This window comes from Taeniopygia guttata, chromosome 1, assembly GCF_048771995.1.
Source record: "Taeniopygia guttata chromosome 1, bTaeGut7.mat, whole genome shotgun sequence".
Classification (NCBI taxonomy): Eukaryota; Metazoa; Chordata; class Aves; order Passeriformes; family Estrildidae; genus Taeniopygia; species Taeniopygia guttata.
Genome location: NC_133024.1, coordinates 98401081 through 98419883, shown reverse-complemented (window position 1 = coordinate 98419883; position 18803 = coordinate 98401081). Strand labels below are relative to the sequence as shown.

At 37.2% G+C, this 18803-nt stretch overlaps 1 protein-coding gene across 3 annotated transcripts in view; it reads right to left on the bottom strand.

Annotated features, from left to right (window-relative positions):
- The window catches only part of MOSPD2 (motile sperm domain containing 2), a 31555-nt gene extending 12810 nt beyond the window's left edge, over window positions 1–18745 (bottom strand). The window contains exons 1-8 of one of the 3 annotated variants that reach the window (XM_030272588.4): window positions 18611–18745; window positions 18344–18410; window positions 10636–10791; window positions 9812–9898; window positions 8413–8567; window positions 5996–6056; window positions 4749–4787; window positions 3665–3789 (exon numbers count right to left, since the gene is read on the bottom strand). In XM_030272588.4, coding sequence (XP_030128448.3) covers window positions 3665–3789; window positions 4749–4787; window positions 5996–6056; window positions 8413–8567; window positions 9812–9898; window positions 10636–10791; window positions 18344–18410; window positions 18611–18619 — 699 coding nt within the window. In that variant the 5' untranslated portion in view covers window positions 18620–18745. 3 annotated transcript variants of the gene reach the window in all.
- Between the last annotated feature and the right edge of the window lie 58 nt (window positions 18746–18803).

Here is an 18803-nt window from a genome sequence, read left to right as displayed (position 1 = left end):
TAATTGTGCTGCACACTTTACTTGGCCTTGTTAATCCATGGTGCTGGATAGCTTCAAGAGCTGAGTTGTCCCACTGATGAGATTCTGTTCAAAGTCCCACACTTCCTAGTCACAGTGCCTAAGTTTCAGTGACAGGGGTGTATCTACTAACAGGGTGAAAAACTCAGCCAGGTAAACAAGCCATTTATTCAATGCCTGATATATCCATTCTATAAACTTAAGGCTCTTTTTTTATATCAGTCTAGAGAATGCATGCTACTATTTTTGGCAGTTTTTGTAGAGGTGTCTCAATCATAGTAGTAATATTTTCTAAGGTTACATGGACACAGTGGCCATGAAGTGATATGCAAGCTTAGTCATGTCTTAATTTCAGGCCATTGACCTATATAAGGTACTTCCAAGAAAACCTGTGGGCTATCAATTTAGATATCCAGGTGAAGAGCACAGCAGTTGCACACATTGTTCAATACTGGCATCAGTCGAGAGAATCTTGATCAATTCATCCTTGTTAAATCCATCTTCTGACAAAGAAAGACTGGGCAAAACAACAAATTGAAACCCCACTGTGTGTACATGTCTTGTATTAAAGTGTACATGGTATGTACATCAGTCTTGCAGAAAGTATTACTGAAGAGACAAATCTCCCTGCTCAGTCAGAAATGTGTATGCCTTAAGAACTGAACTGTTCCAACAGCTAGAAATAGCAGAATGTGTGATACAATAGATAGGAAAGCCAGAAAACACCAAGTTATTTTTCATTTAATAATAAATGTATACTATTACCAAGTGGCTTCTTGATAACCTAACCCTAATTTCCCAGGCTGGCTAGCATCAGCTTGCTCCTAGGTCTGCCTTGGGCAACTTTATAAGTAAAATAAACCTGCTATAAAAAAAATTACTTCTGTGCACTATGGGCAAGAACAACTCAAAGCCATATATGTGATGTGTAGCATGTATGGATTAACAATATCTACAGCCAATATACTGATGAGGACTTGAATGGAACTTAGACCAAATTAATTTTCCAAATCCTGCAAAACCCAAGTTTCTGTTTTCTATAAGTAGTTTTAATGCTTTTGGTACTCTGGAGACACCTTTGCCCACTAGTTGTCCAAAATCAAGCATGTGATACTCCTTTTTCACAGCTGGCTGACAGTTAATAAAAGGATTTTAAAGCTATGGAAAGTTTCTGATTCATCTTTTGAGTGACCCTGAAGCAGACTTAAAACATGCTTAAAGATAACTTCACTGAGACATTGAAGCTTGAAGGCTTCCAACAGAGATAAAGAATAGTTCCCTTAGTTAAGCAAAGTAATCACTGACTCCAAATTCAACACTATTAATGCTATGAATTTTTTTTTGTTACTTCCAGAACTAGTCTCTAACATTCTTCTGGAATACAGAGGTGGAAGTGTAGTGGAATCTACGTATCTCCCCAGATTAACCTGCCAAATTATCTGCTCCACTAGTTGCTTCCATCTGCAAGACCTGGCTCTTGAAAATTGGATCCTGGTAGGGGACACAGCAAAGGATGCACAGATACGCTGTATTCTTCACTGGCATTATGCTCGTTGTATAGTATGAAGATCTGTAACTAAAAGTGTGGAAATCAAAGATGACAGAAAATCGGAAGGAGGCAAAAAAAAAACGTCCTCCACAAATAAAACCAAACACTTGAGAGAAATATGGAAGGAATCAATTTGTGCAAGTCAGATACTGCATTTTAAAAATGCCAGGCCTGACAAGACTCATAATGGTGAATTTTACTTGAGCTAGCTGCCTCCAGGAAGCCAAGTTTAACCGCATCAAGAGAAGTTAAATTCTGAGTAAGGGCATTAAGTTGTCAGTTGTCTGGTCAGTGAAAAGCTCCCTGCTATCAGAGGTGCAAAGGCACTGCTTCACTGTATACACTGAAAAAATCTTGGGAAGAAAGATTCAGAGCACAATTGTGGAGTCTCAGTATTTGCTAACAATTCTTCCAAATTATGACAGTTCTGAGGTTAAAAGCTCAAAACATCCATTAAGTGAAACTCAGTAGTTACATAAAGCATGTGCTGGTTCAAAATACAGGACTCTTAATATGCAGAAATAAAGCTGTTTTTCTGAAATTCTCAAAATCTCTGGAGTTCTTGTCAAACAAGTTTACTACTATTCTACTACTTTATTTCTGCCACTGCAACTTTTTACCCCAGACAAATGATTTTGTGTGGGATAAGCTGCCTCCATGATTCTGAAACTTGTTAATGCTCTCAGAAGATGGGCAACATGGAGCCAGCTTGATCAACAATCACTAATTGGCAGTCAGACCTTTCAGGCCCAAGGCAAGATTACAGATAAATCTAAGACTGTGTGTTCCATCAGCTGCTTCAGCAAGATATTTAGCAAAACCAGAAGTTCTTTCTTTAAAGGCATAATAAACTATTAGGTAAGATAGCTTTAATGAGGAAAAAAACTTGCCCCTCTATTGCAACAATAGGACAATACCACAGGAGGCAGGCCCAGAACCACTGCTAAACAAAATTCAGTCCCTTACTGAAGCCACTTCAGACATCATCAGCCCTTCCCTCAATGCCCACTCCTGCAGTGCAGTAATTTCAGATTTCTTCCATATGAGGAAGTTCTTACTTGAGACTGGGAGCTGGTGCAGCAATTCTCCATGGAGAAAAAGGGTATCTTTTCTTCAAGAGTCACATGTGCTTTTTAAAGGCTCCTAATCTCAGTCAAGTGAAAATAAAATAACATTCTTTTATGTTCCCCAAACAAGTTTCTTATGTCCTGGTCACAATAACACGCACCTGAATTCATATACAAAGGAACATGGCCTGCCCTACTACTACTGAAACACAACCCTCCTTTTCTCCATATTTTTATTGCCATAACACCAAAAGTACTTCAGAAAAGGTGGAAAGAGAACAATGAAAAGTAGCTCCTCTGCAGTGGGCTTCTTCTACTACCATAAATGCCTATTAAAATTTTAAAGCATAATTTTTTCTGCCAATTCATTTTAAAGATTATGCAAGACTGATTTACTAGCCTTGTGAAAAGTGAAACCTGTTGTGCAAGATGCTTGTGCTGTTCCACTCTTTAGATTGCACTAGATCTGGATTCTGGTTCTGTTAAATTGATGCTGCTTGTACCAGTTTGGAGCTCTACTCTACTCTTGGGAAAGGATCTTAAAATGCAGCCCTAAAGACAGCAAAGGAAAAATAGCTACAATATAACTGTGAATCTTTAGTGAATCATAGCTTTAGAGCAGGGTTAGAACTCTCAGAGGACAATGAAACCTACTTTCTGTTCATAGAACTTGTTTCATAAACAAACACCATCTCTAATTCATCAGGGAGGAAAAATGTACAAGGGACAATGACACTTAGATAATTTTTCTTCAAGGTATGAAAAACTAAGTGGTTTTCAGTGACTTACAAGGGGATGAATAACTCAGAAAAAATAGTTCTGTAATTAGGAATCTTTAAGAATGCAGATACCAAATTCTCATTAAGTTAACCTATTTTATATTATCATGATTTTGAAATTATCATTGGCAAAACAATTCCAGGAAATCTCTCATCTGTGGAGAGCCAACCCTCAACCCCACATATGAAATTTATACAGGTGTCTTAATCTATCACAACAGGAACATGACATCATGACATTTCATACTTACAGTTCCACCCATGTGAGGTGGCAGATACTCTCCACTGATGTATTCCTGCACATCATTCTTGTTTGTGAACTTTAACATGCTTATTGCATCTGGGCCAAGCCAGCCCTTCACAATTTTAAAAGCAGCTTTAAAAAACAAAACAAAACCAAACAAAACAAAAGGTATACATGAGTTAAGAGGAAAGAAGTTTTGTTATTTTGTTTTTGTAGGTTTTTTCAGTGTATTGGTAGATCTTACGTGAGTTACATCCCCTCAAGATATTGTAAAACCTGCTCTGAAAGTATCTATTATAAATAGAATGAACAATGCAAGGGAAAAAGGTATTATTTACCAAGAAAATGGAAGGAGTATCTTTGATTTAGTAACTCACAACTCTTTTGCCTTAGAATTCAGCCCTTGAAGTAACAAGCAGGTAAAACCAATTGTGTTTCCAAATCTGAGTGAGGGAAGTTGGGAAAGATATGAATACACTGTTCCTTGCTGAAATGTTCTGCTGATTTAAAGGATATTTGTTAAGATTTATGAAGCATTTACAAAGACCACTGTTATTTCAGTGACAGTAAAGCATGAATACACAGGAAAATATAAAGCCAACATAAAAATGTGTATTCACATGGCAACAACAGAGGAGTAACATATATATCCTGTACATTATAGTTACAGTTAATTATTGAAGTATCCATACCAGAACAAATGTAACCACATCAGCACCCAATGTCAGGCATCTATTTTAAATTGTGTCTTCTAGTTTAGAAAGTCACCATTACTACTAATTATAGGATTCCTGGAAAGATTCTAGTTAGCAGCATTCAAGGAATAGATTATTTATCAAGGTCTGCTAACCTTTGAAAACAACAGGATGAGGATGAGTAAAGACTTCATGTAAAGTATGATCCAAAGTACAATGATACAAGAAAAAATAAAAAGTATGCAAAAAGTATGCTTTAAACTGACAGATTTAAAGGTGCATGTTTAAAAAACTCCATTATTTATCTGTATCTACACATTAGAAAAATGCTTCCAATTTATGCCACTAAATTGTAAGTTATCAGAATCCAAAAAGAAAAATAAAAAACCAACTTACCGTTCATTATCCAAGGCATTTCAAATATTACTATCTTTGCTGAAAAGAAAAAAATTTGAATACTAAGTGCTAGGTATTTCTCTATTTAACAGCTAGTACAGCAATAATATTAATGTAAAAAGTAAATATTCACTTTTAAAAACCTGCATGTTCACCTCCTTATAAAAGCTATCTTGGACTATCTTATCGCTATTTAGAAACATTAGCTGTTTGCTTGGAAAACAGGTGATAAAATTCCAAGTTATACATTGCATATGTACTTCCTGGGATATTACTTTTCTGACATTTGGTTACTAATAGCTCATCTCACAAATAAGGAAAAGAAAGGCAAGATCTCAACCTGACCTAGAAAATCAGCTACTAAATAGAAGAAAGTTTAACAAGTATATCCAGCACCCCTTACTTCACAAATAAACAAATAAGTGTTTTCTAAACTCTATGGTTAAATAAAGAATATTCGGGAAAAATAGATATACAAAGACTTTGGGTATCCCAATTTTTTTCCTCTTGAATGTCAAACTACAAAAAACAATGTTACACTTGCCTTTAAGTTTGATATTTGATCAAAGCTTTGAACTTTGATCTGCAAGCCAAAATCTAATATTCAGAGTTTAAGCAGTTGATGTATGGAAGTTCAACATTCACAGATATTTTCACCTAAAATTTACAATACATTTAAGATAAGCTAGCATAAACTATGCAGTGTTTGCCTTGCAGGCAAGTACACAGAGTTTTCTAAGTGTGCACACAAAAATGCCTTTTCAGAATAAATAATTTTTAGAATAAACCATTTTCATAAGAAACCATTATTCCCCATAAATTTCTAGAGCCATTCATTTTTTCACTCCTGAAGACTACTAAAGGATACAAACTGTCATGGATGTTTGTAAAGCTTCTACCCAAGTAACCAGCAACAAAGGAAAACAGGTCAATTCCTTTCTATTATGTCCTCATAATAGCTTACTATATATAAACATAGTAAGAACTATTACTTAGTAATAATAATAAACATTATTACTTCACAAAAAGACAGTTTATTTTTTGATGAAAGTAAAGTTGTACTTTCACAAAACGAAGTTGTACTGATTCCAGGACAATAATATCCTAACACTGTAACATTCACATTTCGTTAAGTTGCCCCAGAAAATAAATTAAAAAACCTTTTATCTTCCCCATCTCCTATCATATTACAAAATCCTCGTGTTACACAAGTCTACAGTGCTTCATATTTAATATACAATACTTACTGAGGAAGTTTGGGTAATAATCTGTAAAACAGTTGACAATAAACCGGACAAAATCCAAGTCCTAAATTAAAAATAAATAATTAAAAAAACCCCACAGCATAAACGCAAAGCTAAGCAAAACATTGACAAGTACAGGCTTAGTTAAGGCATTTAATGAAAAGCACAAGAGATATTGTAGTCAGCTACGTTCAAATTTTACATACACTACAAATATCCTCAAAACAATGCAAGGCTTTTTCCTCCATTAAACTGCTGCTGGCTTGTGGTCACAATTCCTTTTATAATCTAAGAAAGAAGTCAATAGACCTCTGAACAGTGCAATAACTAAGATATTTTAACTATTGCAGACTATCAACAGGATTTAAGATGTGCTGGAAAGATACAGAAAAAACTAAACCTTTAGCACTAGAGAAGCTTGACAGATGAAAGAGTACTCAACATACTGAAATTTCCCTTCAGTAATTATCCTACATACTGTTCAATATACTACTGCACTCAGCATTATATTTCCAAAGGAAAAAATCAGGTTTTTTTTAAGAGAATTTTTAGGTTTAGTATTAGTTGGTGGCATGCAGAGACAGTGCTCAAAAGAGCTGCTTCTATACCACCCATTTTCAGGATGCTTCTGTCCAATGAGCAACTGTACAGAAATAGTACAGCCATTCTCCTTTGCAAAACCCAGGTATAATGGAACTGGTTACACAGTCAAGGGCAAGGAAGGCTTTTTATGAAACAGGTATAGAAATAAAGTAAGAAATACCTTACCACAATAAGGGACTCATGTGGGAAGCCTGCCATGAGTACTCTTCCCAGTCCTTTTAACAAAAATGACCACTACTACTATCAGAAATAGCACAGAACATCTCTGGCTGAGGATCCAAATCCTGTCATAACAGTAACAATGGGGAAGGAGCTCCTAGGGTGACGTAAAAACACTACCAAGACATTTGTGGACAGAGTGAAAAAAGCCCCAGAAAATAACACTGTGTAAGGGGACTACCCACAATCTGAAAGTTTTTAAGTAGCTTCAGCAACTAGAAACTAACTTGACATCTTTACAGGCAGAAGGTGGCCTCTAATAGAAGCATTTATCTCAACTGTCTGTTGCTTGTACCAAATTCAGTACCTTTCATTTACCATCACAAACATAGTAATAGATTAGAATGATTAGAATCTCCATTAATCAAAATGCTGCTCTCTATTCTGCTGCCTACCCAAAAGCAACACTATCAGAGAGCAGAGGGATAGATCCATTATTCTGAGGAAAGTCTGGAATTAGAAGTGCAGATTTCACAGACCCTTCAATAATTGCATCTATTCTAGTTACCTGAACTGGTGCAATAAGCCATGAGCTATCAGAATTATCTCCTGCATACCAGTGATAAAATTGATATAGTATATGTCCATAACAACAGAACAAACAAATGAGACATGCTCTAGAAAAGAACTCAGAGATCCCAGTTCTTTTTCTTAAGACAGATTTATCAATTACACCACATGGCTACAAACAGCCATCAAAAATATTCCTTTTCCTGTTCTGTGATAAACATACTAACTACAAAGCAAGACTGTACAATGGGACAGTTACAGACAGCACTTGCTGAGATTTTGTCTCTGGGAGTCTCAAAGACACAGGGGGAAAAAAGCTGCTTCAGGACATAATCCATAAAACCCAAATCAAATTAGTCTTTCACATCAAGGAAATTATTACAATCCTTTACTGCTCTTATGTAAAACTGTGGTTCCAGTATTATCTTTTGGAGCCTGAACAGATAGTTCTTACCTGTACATTGAGAGCATCAACCTTGTAAAACAGAACCACAATTTCAATGTCAAATTACCTCCTCATAAGCTGGTGGCCCTGTACTGCACAACTGCAAGGTCCCAGTGCAACATTAATAACCTTGCCTATTATGGACAACCTTTTGGAGTTGGGTTTGGGGTTTTTTTTTTGCTTACACTACTTCTTGCCATATCACCACCACCACCAGATAAAAAAAGCACAAAGATACAAGTTTCAGCCATTCCTGTAATAACAGGACAGCATGGTACTCAGTAAGAAAAATGTCACTGTCTACAGGTTAAAAAATTAAATGTATTTGTCTAGAATAATCTGTGAGATTTTTAGTTATTAGATTAAATCAATAAATATGTGCTGATAGGCAAAATCTCAACCTTACAATTTAAACCAGCTCAGCCATCAAACTATAAGGAAATTTTCAGCATGTTGCAGAAGACAATTTAATATGTAACAAAAGATTTTGGAACATGCTTATGTCACGGGAAAAAGCTCTACCATATCATTTATCTCAATGACTTAAGTTATTTTTGTGTCAAGGACTGTACAGTGACTTCCTTTTTTCTTGTAACACAAGTTAAATAACTCCAAAAGCAATCAAGACAGTAAAAATACTTACTATGTGACTGATTCCAGTTTCAGCCATGTCAAATACCACTGTCAAGGGCTTTCCATGGTCTCTCTTGGCATAATGTTCTAACCAAAAAGCGACCAGTTTCTTTTTGTCAAGTTGCTGTTTAGGATCTCTTGTATGATGTTTCACTTTGAACCAAACTTGGACAAAAACACCCACAGAAGTTGAAAAGAAAGACCCAAGCAAACAGAAAACATCATGCAAATAACTATAGAGGATACAATGAAATGTATTAACACCTCTGGGTTTGTATTTTATAATTGTCCCGATTTTGTGACCACTGAACAGCCAGAAAATCAACTGCACACCTCTTCACGTACCCCACATTTCCCACTTTTTTTACTATACTTTTTTAGAAATTGAAAATACAAAGAACTACGCCTCAGAAAAAACTATAGTGGAAAACCACTTTTTGTGTATTTAAAGACTATTTACCTAGATTAATATTTCATAATTTAAAGTTAAATCACATGGTCTTCAGACAATATTATGTTCAGCACATAGTCTAAGTATTGCTGTAAAATTAATGTTTCCTTTTCTGCTTAGGTGTCCTCCAGCACTACAGTTGATGTGTTTTGAAAAACTATTTATACACGCATTAAGAATTATATGAAAGAACAGATCTTTCTAAAATAAAATAAAAAATTCCAGGAGGTGAGCGACATTGTAAAAATGGAAGTCTAGTATATATTCTTCTGGAGTAGAAAAATGAGTCATATAGAGACTTGTTTTTCCATTAAAAAAGCCCCACAGGCATAATTCAAAGTAAAGATTTTATAAAAATGTCTGAAACCAAGTTAATGATTATACAATAAGTGAGAAAAGAAATATTCAGGGCAGTAATGTGAAGAGCAGCTTCCATTTTTGCTACCTTTACAGTACATAAGTCAGACAAGCCTGAAAATAACTTTAAATATGCTCAACATTCTTTACCCTGAAACTTGGGAAGTTGTAGTAAAAAACAGATTTTTTCTCCATGTTTCATGTAAAGAAACAAATGTTTTTAAGTATAGCATGTCAGCTAGACTGTATTTCAAGATTTAGAGAAGCCCTTGTTCAAACACAGAACACACATTAAAATATTATATTCCTGTTTAAGACAGTGGTCACATCACCAAGGCTGTCTGAGAGTCAGGCCCATGCTGTGATTCTGAGGCTGCCCTGTGCAGGGCCAGGAGTTGGACTCCATCATCCTGCTGGGTCCCTTGCAACTCAGTGGATTCTATGATAAATAAAACTTTATTTCTCAACTACCTTTTTAAGTAAAAGCAGTAGCCAATATATATCTATGTCTGTTCTTAAAATGCTTATTTTTCAAGATGATAAAATGCTGGAAACAAAATAATGATCAAAGACTGAAAATAGTCTATTCTGTATGACTTACATAACTTATAGCCCTCTTTATCGTATCCATGCAGAAACAGAGCACCAATTTCAAATAACCATTTTGGAAGGACAGATTCTGACAAGTCTGCAAAATCAAATGAAACATTATTTCAGTAACTACTAATAACCACATTGTAACTTAACACAAGTCACTAAAAACTTAGAAGTCTAGCAAAAAAAAAAACCAAAAACATCTTTATAAGCCACTTTGCAAGGCCTTTATAATGCAAATATTGAGATAATTTGAAATCTTTACAATCCTGTTCTCATGTTAGAGAAGAAACTATTTATGAAATCAGATTTTTTTTTTATCTACAGAAAAAATGCTGAAAATGTTTATTTTTTTCATATTTGAAGCCTCCCCACCATGCTCTTCCTTTAATTCAGTGTGTGAAGTCCTGTAGATAGAGTTCACCTTAAAAATATTTTCACAGCACAAAAATGAGATCTTTTATTTAATATACTAGACCAGTGCTATTACAATGAACAAGATATCCCTGTTTGTTGGGGGGTTTTTTGTTGCTTGCTTTTTTTTTAGAACTCTATGATGCAAAGAGACAAAGTAACAGACAGCTGCCTTCCTCCCTTCCCCTTAAACAGCCTTTCAATAGACATATGGAACTACAACAAAACAGACACTACTGGTCAACATAAAAAGCAATACTTTTTCTCCTTTTTTTGCTCTTTTGAAAGTTCCTGCTTAGCTCTCTGTGTTACTTGCAAACCTTTAAGAAGTTATTAATGAAACTACATATAGAGGTCAGTGGAAGTTCAATAGGAAAGCAACACATACCTTCAAAATCACTGTGTAACATAGCTTACCATTAACTGTGTATTCTTTCCTCCACTGAAAGCTTTCATCAATCATCTTTAACGTATCATCCACAACATCATGACGCCAAATCAAGTAGTTTTCAACCCATTTATCATCTTGCTGAAGTCTTTCCACATCTCTAGAATCGTATTTATCTGATTTATCTAAGAAATAAATAAGTCAGTGTCTATAGCATTTGCTACAGAAACGTGAAGAGATTTGTTAAGTGTATGTCTGTAAGTATCTACTTGGTACATAGGCTTTCTCCTGCAGTTTATAATTTAAGGAAACAAAGAACAGCATGATAAATTATTGACAAACATTTACCTGCTGCAATGATATTTAGGGACACTACAATGTTACTCTCACTAGAAAAGTATTTTCTATGATCCTTATGCAAATAAAAAAACAAGGTGCATTTGGGACAGGTGTAATTTTTCTAAGACCAGTTTTCTGTAATTAACATGAATCCTGTAATTAACATCTGTGTACTGATGAATGTATATACCAAACATCACAACTACATGCTTGAGTTCTCATACTTACAGGTATCAGCATGTTAGACCATGATATGTCTGATAAATACAAAATTTGTGAGTTTGAGCATGCATTATACATACTTGCATTAAACAAAATTGTTTTCTTTAAAAAAGTTACAGTTTACACTTGTTATAAATTGTTACCCTACCCAATAAAAACAACACACAACTCTAGAGTAGCACAAAAGACCCCAAGGCTTCTTGTATCACATTAGCAACATAGTAACAGGCTTGCATGCTTTTGGTAGTACTTCAGATGAAGTAAGATATGTCGTTGTTCTGAGTTTTTTTATTTTTAAACAGGAAAGTAAAACACAAATGCTAAATGGACCTATTCCTACTGTAGATACATTTAAACAAAAGCTGAGTTTTTAAATCAATGATCCTCTGTCTGAGAAATTGGTAAAAATGGAACATAAATCAAGAGCCCATAATAGAAACAGGCTTCTGAAAGCAACAGACACTGATACACATCTCTGCTAACTACTAAAAAACCATAAACTCTTAAATTATTCAATTAAATTCATGATTACCATGGAAAAATTATGACTGTTAATAAAACAGATTTAATTTTCACATACTGGAAAGAACTGTTCCTCTGTCAATAACAAACTGCTTTCAGAGCCATTTACAACTCTCTAGAATTGTAATGGAATGGTTTGGCAAAATATTTCAGTCAGACAACTCTGAGGAAGGAGTTTAAAAAAGACACCACTAAATTCTGCTAAAATTTGTTGGTTTACTGGCCTACATGAAAAGATATGATCTATTTTACTTGTCTTTCAATTTATATTGTTTCCTGTTATAAATTAGTCAATATAACTGCAAGAATATTTCAATTTAAATGTGTCCATTCACTAAATTGTAGTTTAACTGCATCTCTTCACATCTGACTGCTTCTCACATGTTCCCTTCTTCATTACGCTTCAAATTTCTCCTTCTCTTAATCCCATTCCACTTTGTTCCTTAGATAACCCTAGAATTTAATCCCACTTTCCTTAATCTTAGTCCCCCACTTTCTTCTCTGCCCAAAAGCCTCTAATCCACTAAAATCTTTTTAACTATTGAAGTTCCTTTTCTCATCATTTCCATACTTGCACTGGACAGCTGATTTCCTACATGCTGGCTAAGCCCAGTCAAGTGAGCACTCAGCACCAAACTGAAAAGAGTTCTCGAAACAGTATTTGAGGGGCACCCAAATGGAAATTCAGGTAAAACTGAAGTAACTTACCTCAGACAATCTCCAAGCCTACCCATTTAGACACCTGTAACCATATACTGATGCTTTTCTCAAAGGAAAATGAGGTTCTTGCTTCTTCACACTTGCAGGAATGCCACTAGGACACTGAGACACTAAGTTTAGTCACCCTCAGCTCAGGAAGAGAAACGTCTCTGTAACTGAGTCCATAATGAACAGAATTTCATAAGGTGTTTGGAACACACATCACTCAGCCCAAAGGTAACACAAGAACAGCACTACCAGATATTTCTGTTCAGAAAGAGTTACTGCAAACCATGTGTGTAGCAGCAGTGCCAGACTTTTGTGCAGCATTTCATAGTCCAGGGGCTTGGAAACCTTGTTGCTCCCTCAGTCCAAGACACTCAAACCTTTCTGTATCATAGAATAGTTCCACAGCCCATAGAAGAGGAAAAACTGGGATGCTGCAATACTTTTCCATTGACCCAGGAAACTGCAAAAACTAAGCAAAACTCAGATCCAAAAAAAAGCATGAAAAAGCATAATCTGCCAAATTATAAATTACACATAAGGGAGTGACAGTAGCAAGGAGACGTGGCCATTATTAACCCTCTTTATTCCTTTAGCTGAAAGCTCTTCTAGAAAATTTGAGAGAGCAAAACTAGGTATTTAACCTTATTTTGAAAAATAACTGGTTAAAGTCACTTTCATTTTCTCATTGAGCATTTGAGGTCAAGAGAAAAGATTAGAGGAAGATAAAAGCTGTTTGAACAGCAACTTCTATTACTTACCTTCATCTTTTTTTTTTTTTTTTTTGGGGGGGGGTTTAGTGAGGACTTCTGTCCTTTCCATGAGAACATTCTGTCCTTTTAAAAGTTGTTTTCAAGCTGAGAAGGTTCCAGTGGAACTCTCTCACTTAATTACTATGTTTAAACATAAAGGATCTTTTAGAACACCAGAGAACAGCTCTGAAATCAACTGCAGACGTACACCAAACTAAATGCACACAAATTTCACTGCAATACATTCACTAGAAGATTTCATTAATTTTTCTGAGGCACAAACTGTAAAATCCCCTTTCTTTACGTTACTCTTTTTTTTTCACTGCCATCTAATTACCATGCCAGGAGTCCCTGGAGCAGGCCCAGTGGAGGGCTGCAAAGATGATTAAGGGACTGGAGCACCTCTCTTACAAGAGCAGGCTGAGAGAGCTGGGCCTGTTCAGCCTTGAGAAGAGGTGGCTGAGTGGAGACCTCATCAATGTCTGTCAGTGTCTGCAGGGAGGTGTCAGAGGAGGGGCCCAGGCTCTTCTCAGTGGTGCCCAGCAACAGGGCAAGAGGCAATGGCAAAGAATGATGCTCAGGAAGTTCCTCCTGAGTATGAAGGAGAACTTCTTCACTGTGTGTGACTGAGCCCTGCAACAGATTGCCCAGAGAGGGTGTGGAGTCATCCAAGGACTGTCTGCATGCAAAACTATGCCCTATGCTCCAGGATGACCCTGCTTGAACAGGCTGGACCAGAAAAGCCACCATGGCTCCTTCCTACTTGACCTATTCTATGATTACCAGGACAACAGTGCTTTGCTTTCTTCTAGTGTTCATGCTTTAGGAAAAATAATACAAATTTGAGAATATTCAGCAGGAATGTAATAGAATAACTACAGAACTGAAAACCAGCCAGCACAGCTGACTCACACACTAAATTAATCCATAGAAGTTCAAAATGAAAAACCTGAATGACCTCTCCCTTCAGGAAAAACTCTTCTCTAGAAAAGTAGTGTTGCAGGAAAGTCCTACCTTTTCATAGATAATAAACATAAAAACTTTATTGTACAAAGTAGAGGAAAAAAAGCAACTTAGAAAAGTATGCCAAGTGTTACATTACACAAAGAGACTCAATTTAACTACTGTCTTAAAGCTATTCCAGCCAAGAATTCTTGGTCTAAAATGGTCACAATCATTTCTCTGACTTTGGCTACAAAGAGGAAACCCATTTGAATTGGCTGTTGATGGCAAACATTAAATTAAGTACTGTAACAATTCAGGTATGTACCTTCTACATGAGAAAATCAGCAAGACTAGAAACAATTTAAGAAGGTCAGGAGCCATAAAGGGACAGGGATGAAGAACAAACCAAACACTATTTCCATCCAATAAGGAATTATTTCAATAACCTCAAGCAGCAATAGACAAATAAAATAACTGCCTCCAGAAACTGAGATAAACTTTTAGGAAAGCTGAAAACTGTCAGTGACAATAAAGACTACTTTCAATAAAAATCTCAATCATTAATGTTGCACAACTTTTTATGAAAGTATGCTTCCCATCTTATCCTTCCACCAGTCTCAGCCTGAAAGCCAAGAACCAGGAGAAACACACTTTTCAGAGCATAAAAAGTCATGCAGATATGCAAAACATTACTTTAACAGTCTTCTACAATAGTCTTATCACTGATTTTTAAGGATGTCTCATATGCCTAAAAATTTATTTGCAATCAACCCATATGATTAACAAAACACTTTGCTACTGGCTTAAAGAAGGTCATGGTGAAATTTTATCCTTTACAGTGGAAGGATAGGAAATCTCTCCTGCAAAATATTTTTTGAAAATTAAGATTTGCCTGAAGGAGAAAGGAAAAGGATGGAAATGGGGAGGGCCAGGAAGTAACAGGCAATTAGAAACAGTTAATATACAAAAAGGAAATGTGAAGAAAACTAGCTTACTGAAAAAAATCTAACAAGACTTGATTGTAAATAATTTCCACTGTAACATTAAAATAGAAAGTAATAGCCCAGAAATAAAAGCTAATTTTAGAAATCCTCCAAGGAATGGAAATTCGCTGTAGAAAAAAACATGCTTGTTTGCTAGAAAACATTGTTAGTGCCAGTCAGTGCTACAAAAAAACCCTTTTGTTTTCATTGTTCCTTTCACCAGTAAAATCATTTACGTCACCAACTCTCACAAAGAATCTAAACAAGCAAAACAAAAATTAGGCCCAAAACCAGTGAAGACAAAGTGCTGTCTGCCTACCACATCAGCCAGTGTTTGCCAGTCTATTGGACTAACAGGGACACTATTGGAGATAAACCTTTCAAATACAAGGGTTTCATTATTTGGACATACATTCCTCGCATGAACTGAAGTTGTCTTTAGAACCCAGCTAGAAAGTTAACTGAAGAGCAAAAAAACCACAAGATTTCAGTTAATAATAAAATACGGTTTTGCAGATAAGATCCAACAGTGGCCAAGCTTTCCTTCTATAACACTTCAATGGCCAAATTAGCCAAATAACTTCAGCAAGAAAGTTCTCCTACAAATTTTGGGAAAATGAACCAGCATTGTTCTCTGCCATTTTCAGACTCTATCAAAAGCATCTTCTGATTTGGTCACATAAACGGGAAAATAAAAAAGTATAATTAAAAAAAACAGATTGATGGTGCTTTCAATTGCTGAATAGAACTTTTCCCACCCAACCTTGAAAATTGTCAAGACGACAGCATCTTATTGTAATAATAATTATAATATATGCCAAAACATTCGACTTTTCTGAATCAGCTATATATTTTTGTAGATTCTACTTTAATCTAAAAATTGTGTTCTGTCAATAAATAATTTAAATTAAAAAGTAGGATTTCAAAGACCCTCTAAGTTTTAAATTCATAACAAAAGTAAACATTACTGTAAGGCCATCATAGCATTTTTGACCATTACCAAATTTTCCTGCATGAGGAGGGGCAGGAGGTAAACTAGTAACTGTGAGTTACAGAATATGGAAGAATCACTTCATCTTTGATGATCAGAATTACTGTGCTTCTAGAATAACCAGTTACATTGTTTTTCCCAGAGGGAAAACACAAAACAATGGCAGCTGCAACCTCCAGAAAAAAAAAAAATTGCCTGAAAACTTTTCTCCAACTTTAACAACTCTAGTTCACCTATATACAGAATAAAGTTTGCTCTGTAGAGCCCCAGAGTTCTATGACCACACTAAACTTTACAGGAAGGATCAGCTTTTCTCAGCGTAGCCTGACAGTGCCCTTAGTTTTGAAAGGAGACTAAAATTCCTGCGTATGAAGCAATCATTTATACCTTTACATCCCAAAGTCACAGGTTTTAGGGTGTCTGCATACATGGAGCCCCACATTCCTTTGATTAAGAAGCATAAAATAACATGTTTTAGAACATACACAGTAAAAGCTGATAGCCCAGTATAAAATTAAAATCCTGTGGTTTTCACTCTTGTTTGTGGTCATGTGAACATTAATTTGCTTGTGGCATTCCTAATTTTGTGGCAGAATCTTAACACAAACTCAAAAAAGTCATAATCCTATTTTCTTGAAAGGGCCAAGAGCCTAAAACCATGACCCAAAAATGGGCTTACTGAGAAAAAGTGTTCCAAATACTGCAAATAGGATTACAGCTTACCTTGCAACAGCATTCAGTTATTTAATGGCTGCATCAACCAGCCCAACACAGACATCCTCACAACTAGAGAAACTTGTGGAATTCCAAGATTTTAAGCAGTAGATCAACTGAAAGAGTAATACCCTTTTTCCACAACCATTGTCCTAGAGCAGACCTAGGCTTTCTGAAATAATTATTTATGAGTGTGACTCTGGGATAATAGAATACAAAGCAAGTGGAATCACCTACCATATGAAAATATACAATAACTGAACACATTAAGAGGCAGAAAATTTAGAATTTAAGATGAGTCTCCATTCATTCAAGCCTCAGTTTTACAAAGTTATCTTTATTCACTTAGAAATATCAAACAGTAAATAAGCTCTCTCTACCTCAAGACTTTCTAATAAATTTTGTCATCAGAAATAAAGATCATTTCTAACCAAGGCAAAATAGTCTCCTTTATGAAAGTTAGCAGAGCAGCCATGAGACAAAGTTGTACCACCCTCAAGATCTTCAAAGTTTTCCAAAAGTATGTTCCAGCTCACTACAATGAAGAAGCAAATAACCCTTACATAAAAGTGATAGATAGCAAGGTAACCTCAATAATTCTGATCAGAAACACCAAAGTGAGTTTGCAGAACTGAGGCTCATATTAAAGGAGATGCAGACAACACAACTACTGGACTTTCACTGTATTTGCACTAAAAATTGCATAGAAGCATATTTTTAGTAGAAAGTCTTTAGACAGTCACAATGAAATGGACTGTTTATTGCAGTTGTTAGAATACTCTACATTCATCCAACATAAGTGATGCAAATCAACTTAGAAATAGAAGGAAACCACTCTAGGCTTACCCCGTCTTCCCTCTCCCCTGGGCATCCCCAGCATCTCCCAGACCTCATTTACAAATTTAAGTGCACCTGCACTTAGGAACTGAGTTGGACATGCAGCGTGATCTTAATTATGGCCTGCATGAATTTTAAGCACAAGTTGCTCCAGAAAAACAACTACTCTTCCTTTGAGAAACTCAGTGATGTCAGAATGCCTCCATTCCCCCTTCCCGAGCGTGTTTTATGTCCAAAGAACACCAAGCACAGCAATGTCCCAGGCCACACACTCCAGCCAACCAAACACACCTGCAAGAGAAAAGGACCAAGAGCTTTGCCCCAACACATCCCCCAGCCCAAGACAGCGACCCAGCACACAAACCTGCACACATCGTACCCTTCCATGGATTCAGACACCCTAACTGCACCAGGGCAAGTTTAGGCTGGACATTAGGAAGAAATTCCTAATAAAAGAGTGATTAGATAAATATCTAATGGGCTGCCCAGGGAGCTGGCAGAGTCACCGTCCCTGGAGGTGTTTAAGGAAGGAGGGGATGTAGCACTCAGTGCCGTGGTCTGGCTGACAGGTGTTCAGTCACAGGTTGGCCTCGATGATCTCGGAGGCCTTTTCTGATTCTGATGGGTCTGTGAAAAGGCACAGACGCTCGCAGAGCTGGGAAAGCAGGATACCCGGCGCCCCGAGAGGAAAGGTGACAGTGCACAAGCCCCAGAGCCCGCAGCTCACCTGGCAGGTACTCCTCCTGGAAACGCCGCCGGGTCTCGCTGATCAACGCCCCCTTATCCTGCCGCTGCTGAAGGGAAACAAGGAACAGGAGGCCGTGAAAGGAAGGGAAAGGCCGGGGCTCCAGAGAACCCCAGACCCTCACCTGTACGCCAGGGCCCGGCCACCCGTCCTGCCCGACCGCCAACGCCGAGCGGCTGCGGGCGGTGGCTGGGGAGAGAACGCCGGGCAGGAAGGCAGCAGCGAGGGGGCAGGGGCGCAGGGACTCACCTCAGCCATGATCCAGCGGGTCCGCCCGCGCCGCCCGCACTGAGGCGGCTCCGGGGGCGCGAGGAGCGGCGGGAAAAGGGGATGGAGCGGCGCCCGGGGGCGGGGCCGCAGGAGAGCGTTGGGCAGCCCCGCCCCGCCCCTAGCGACGGCCCCGCCCCGGCGGTGGCCCCGCCGCCGCCCGCGCTCCCGTCGT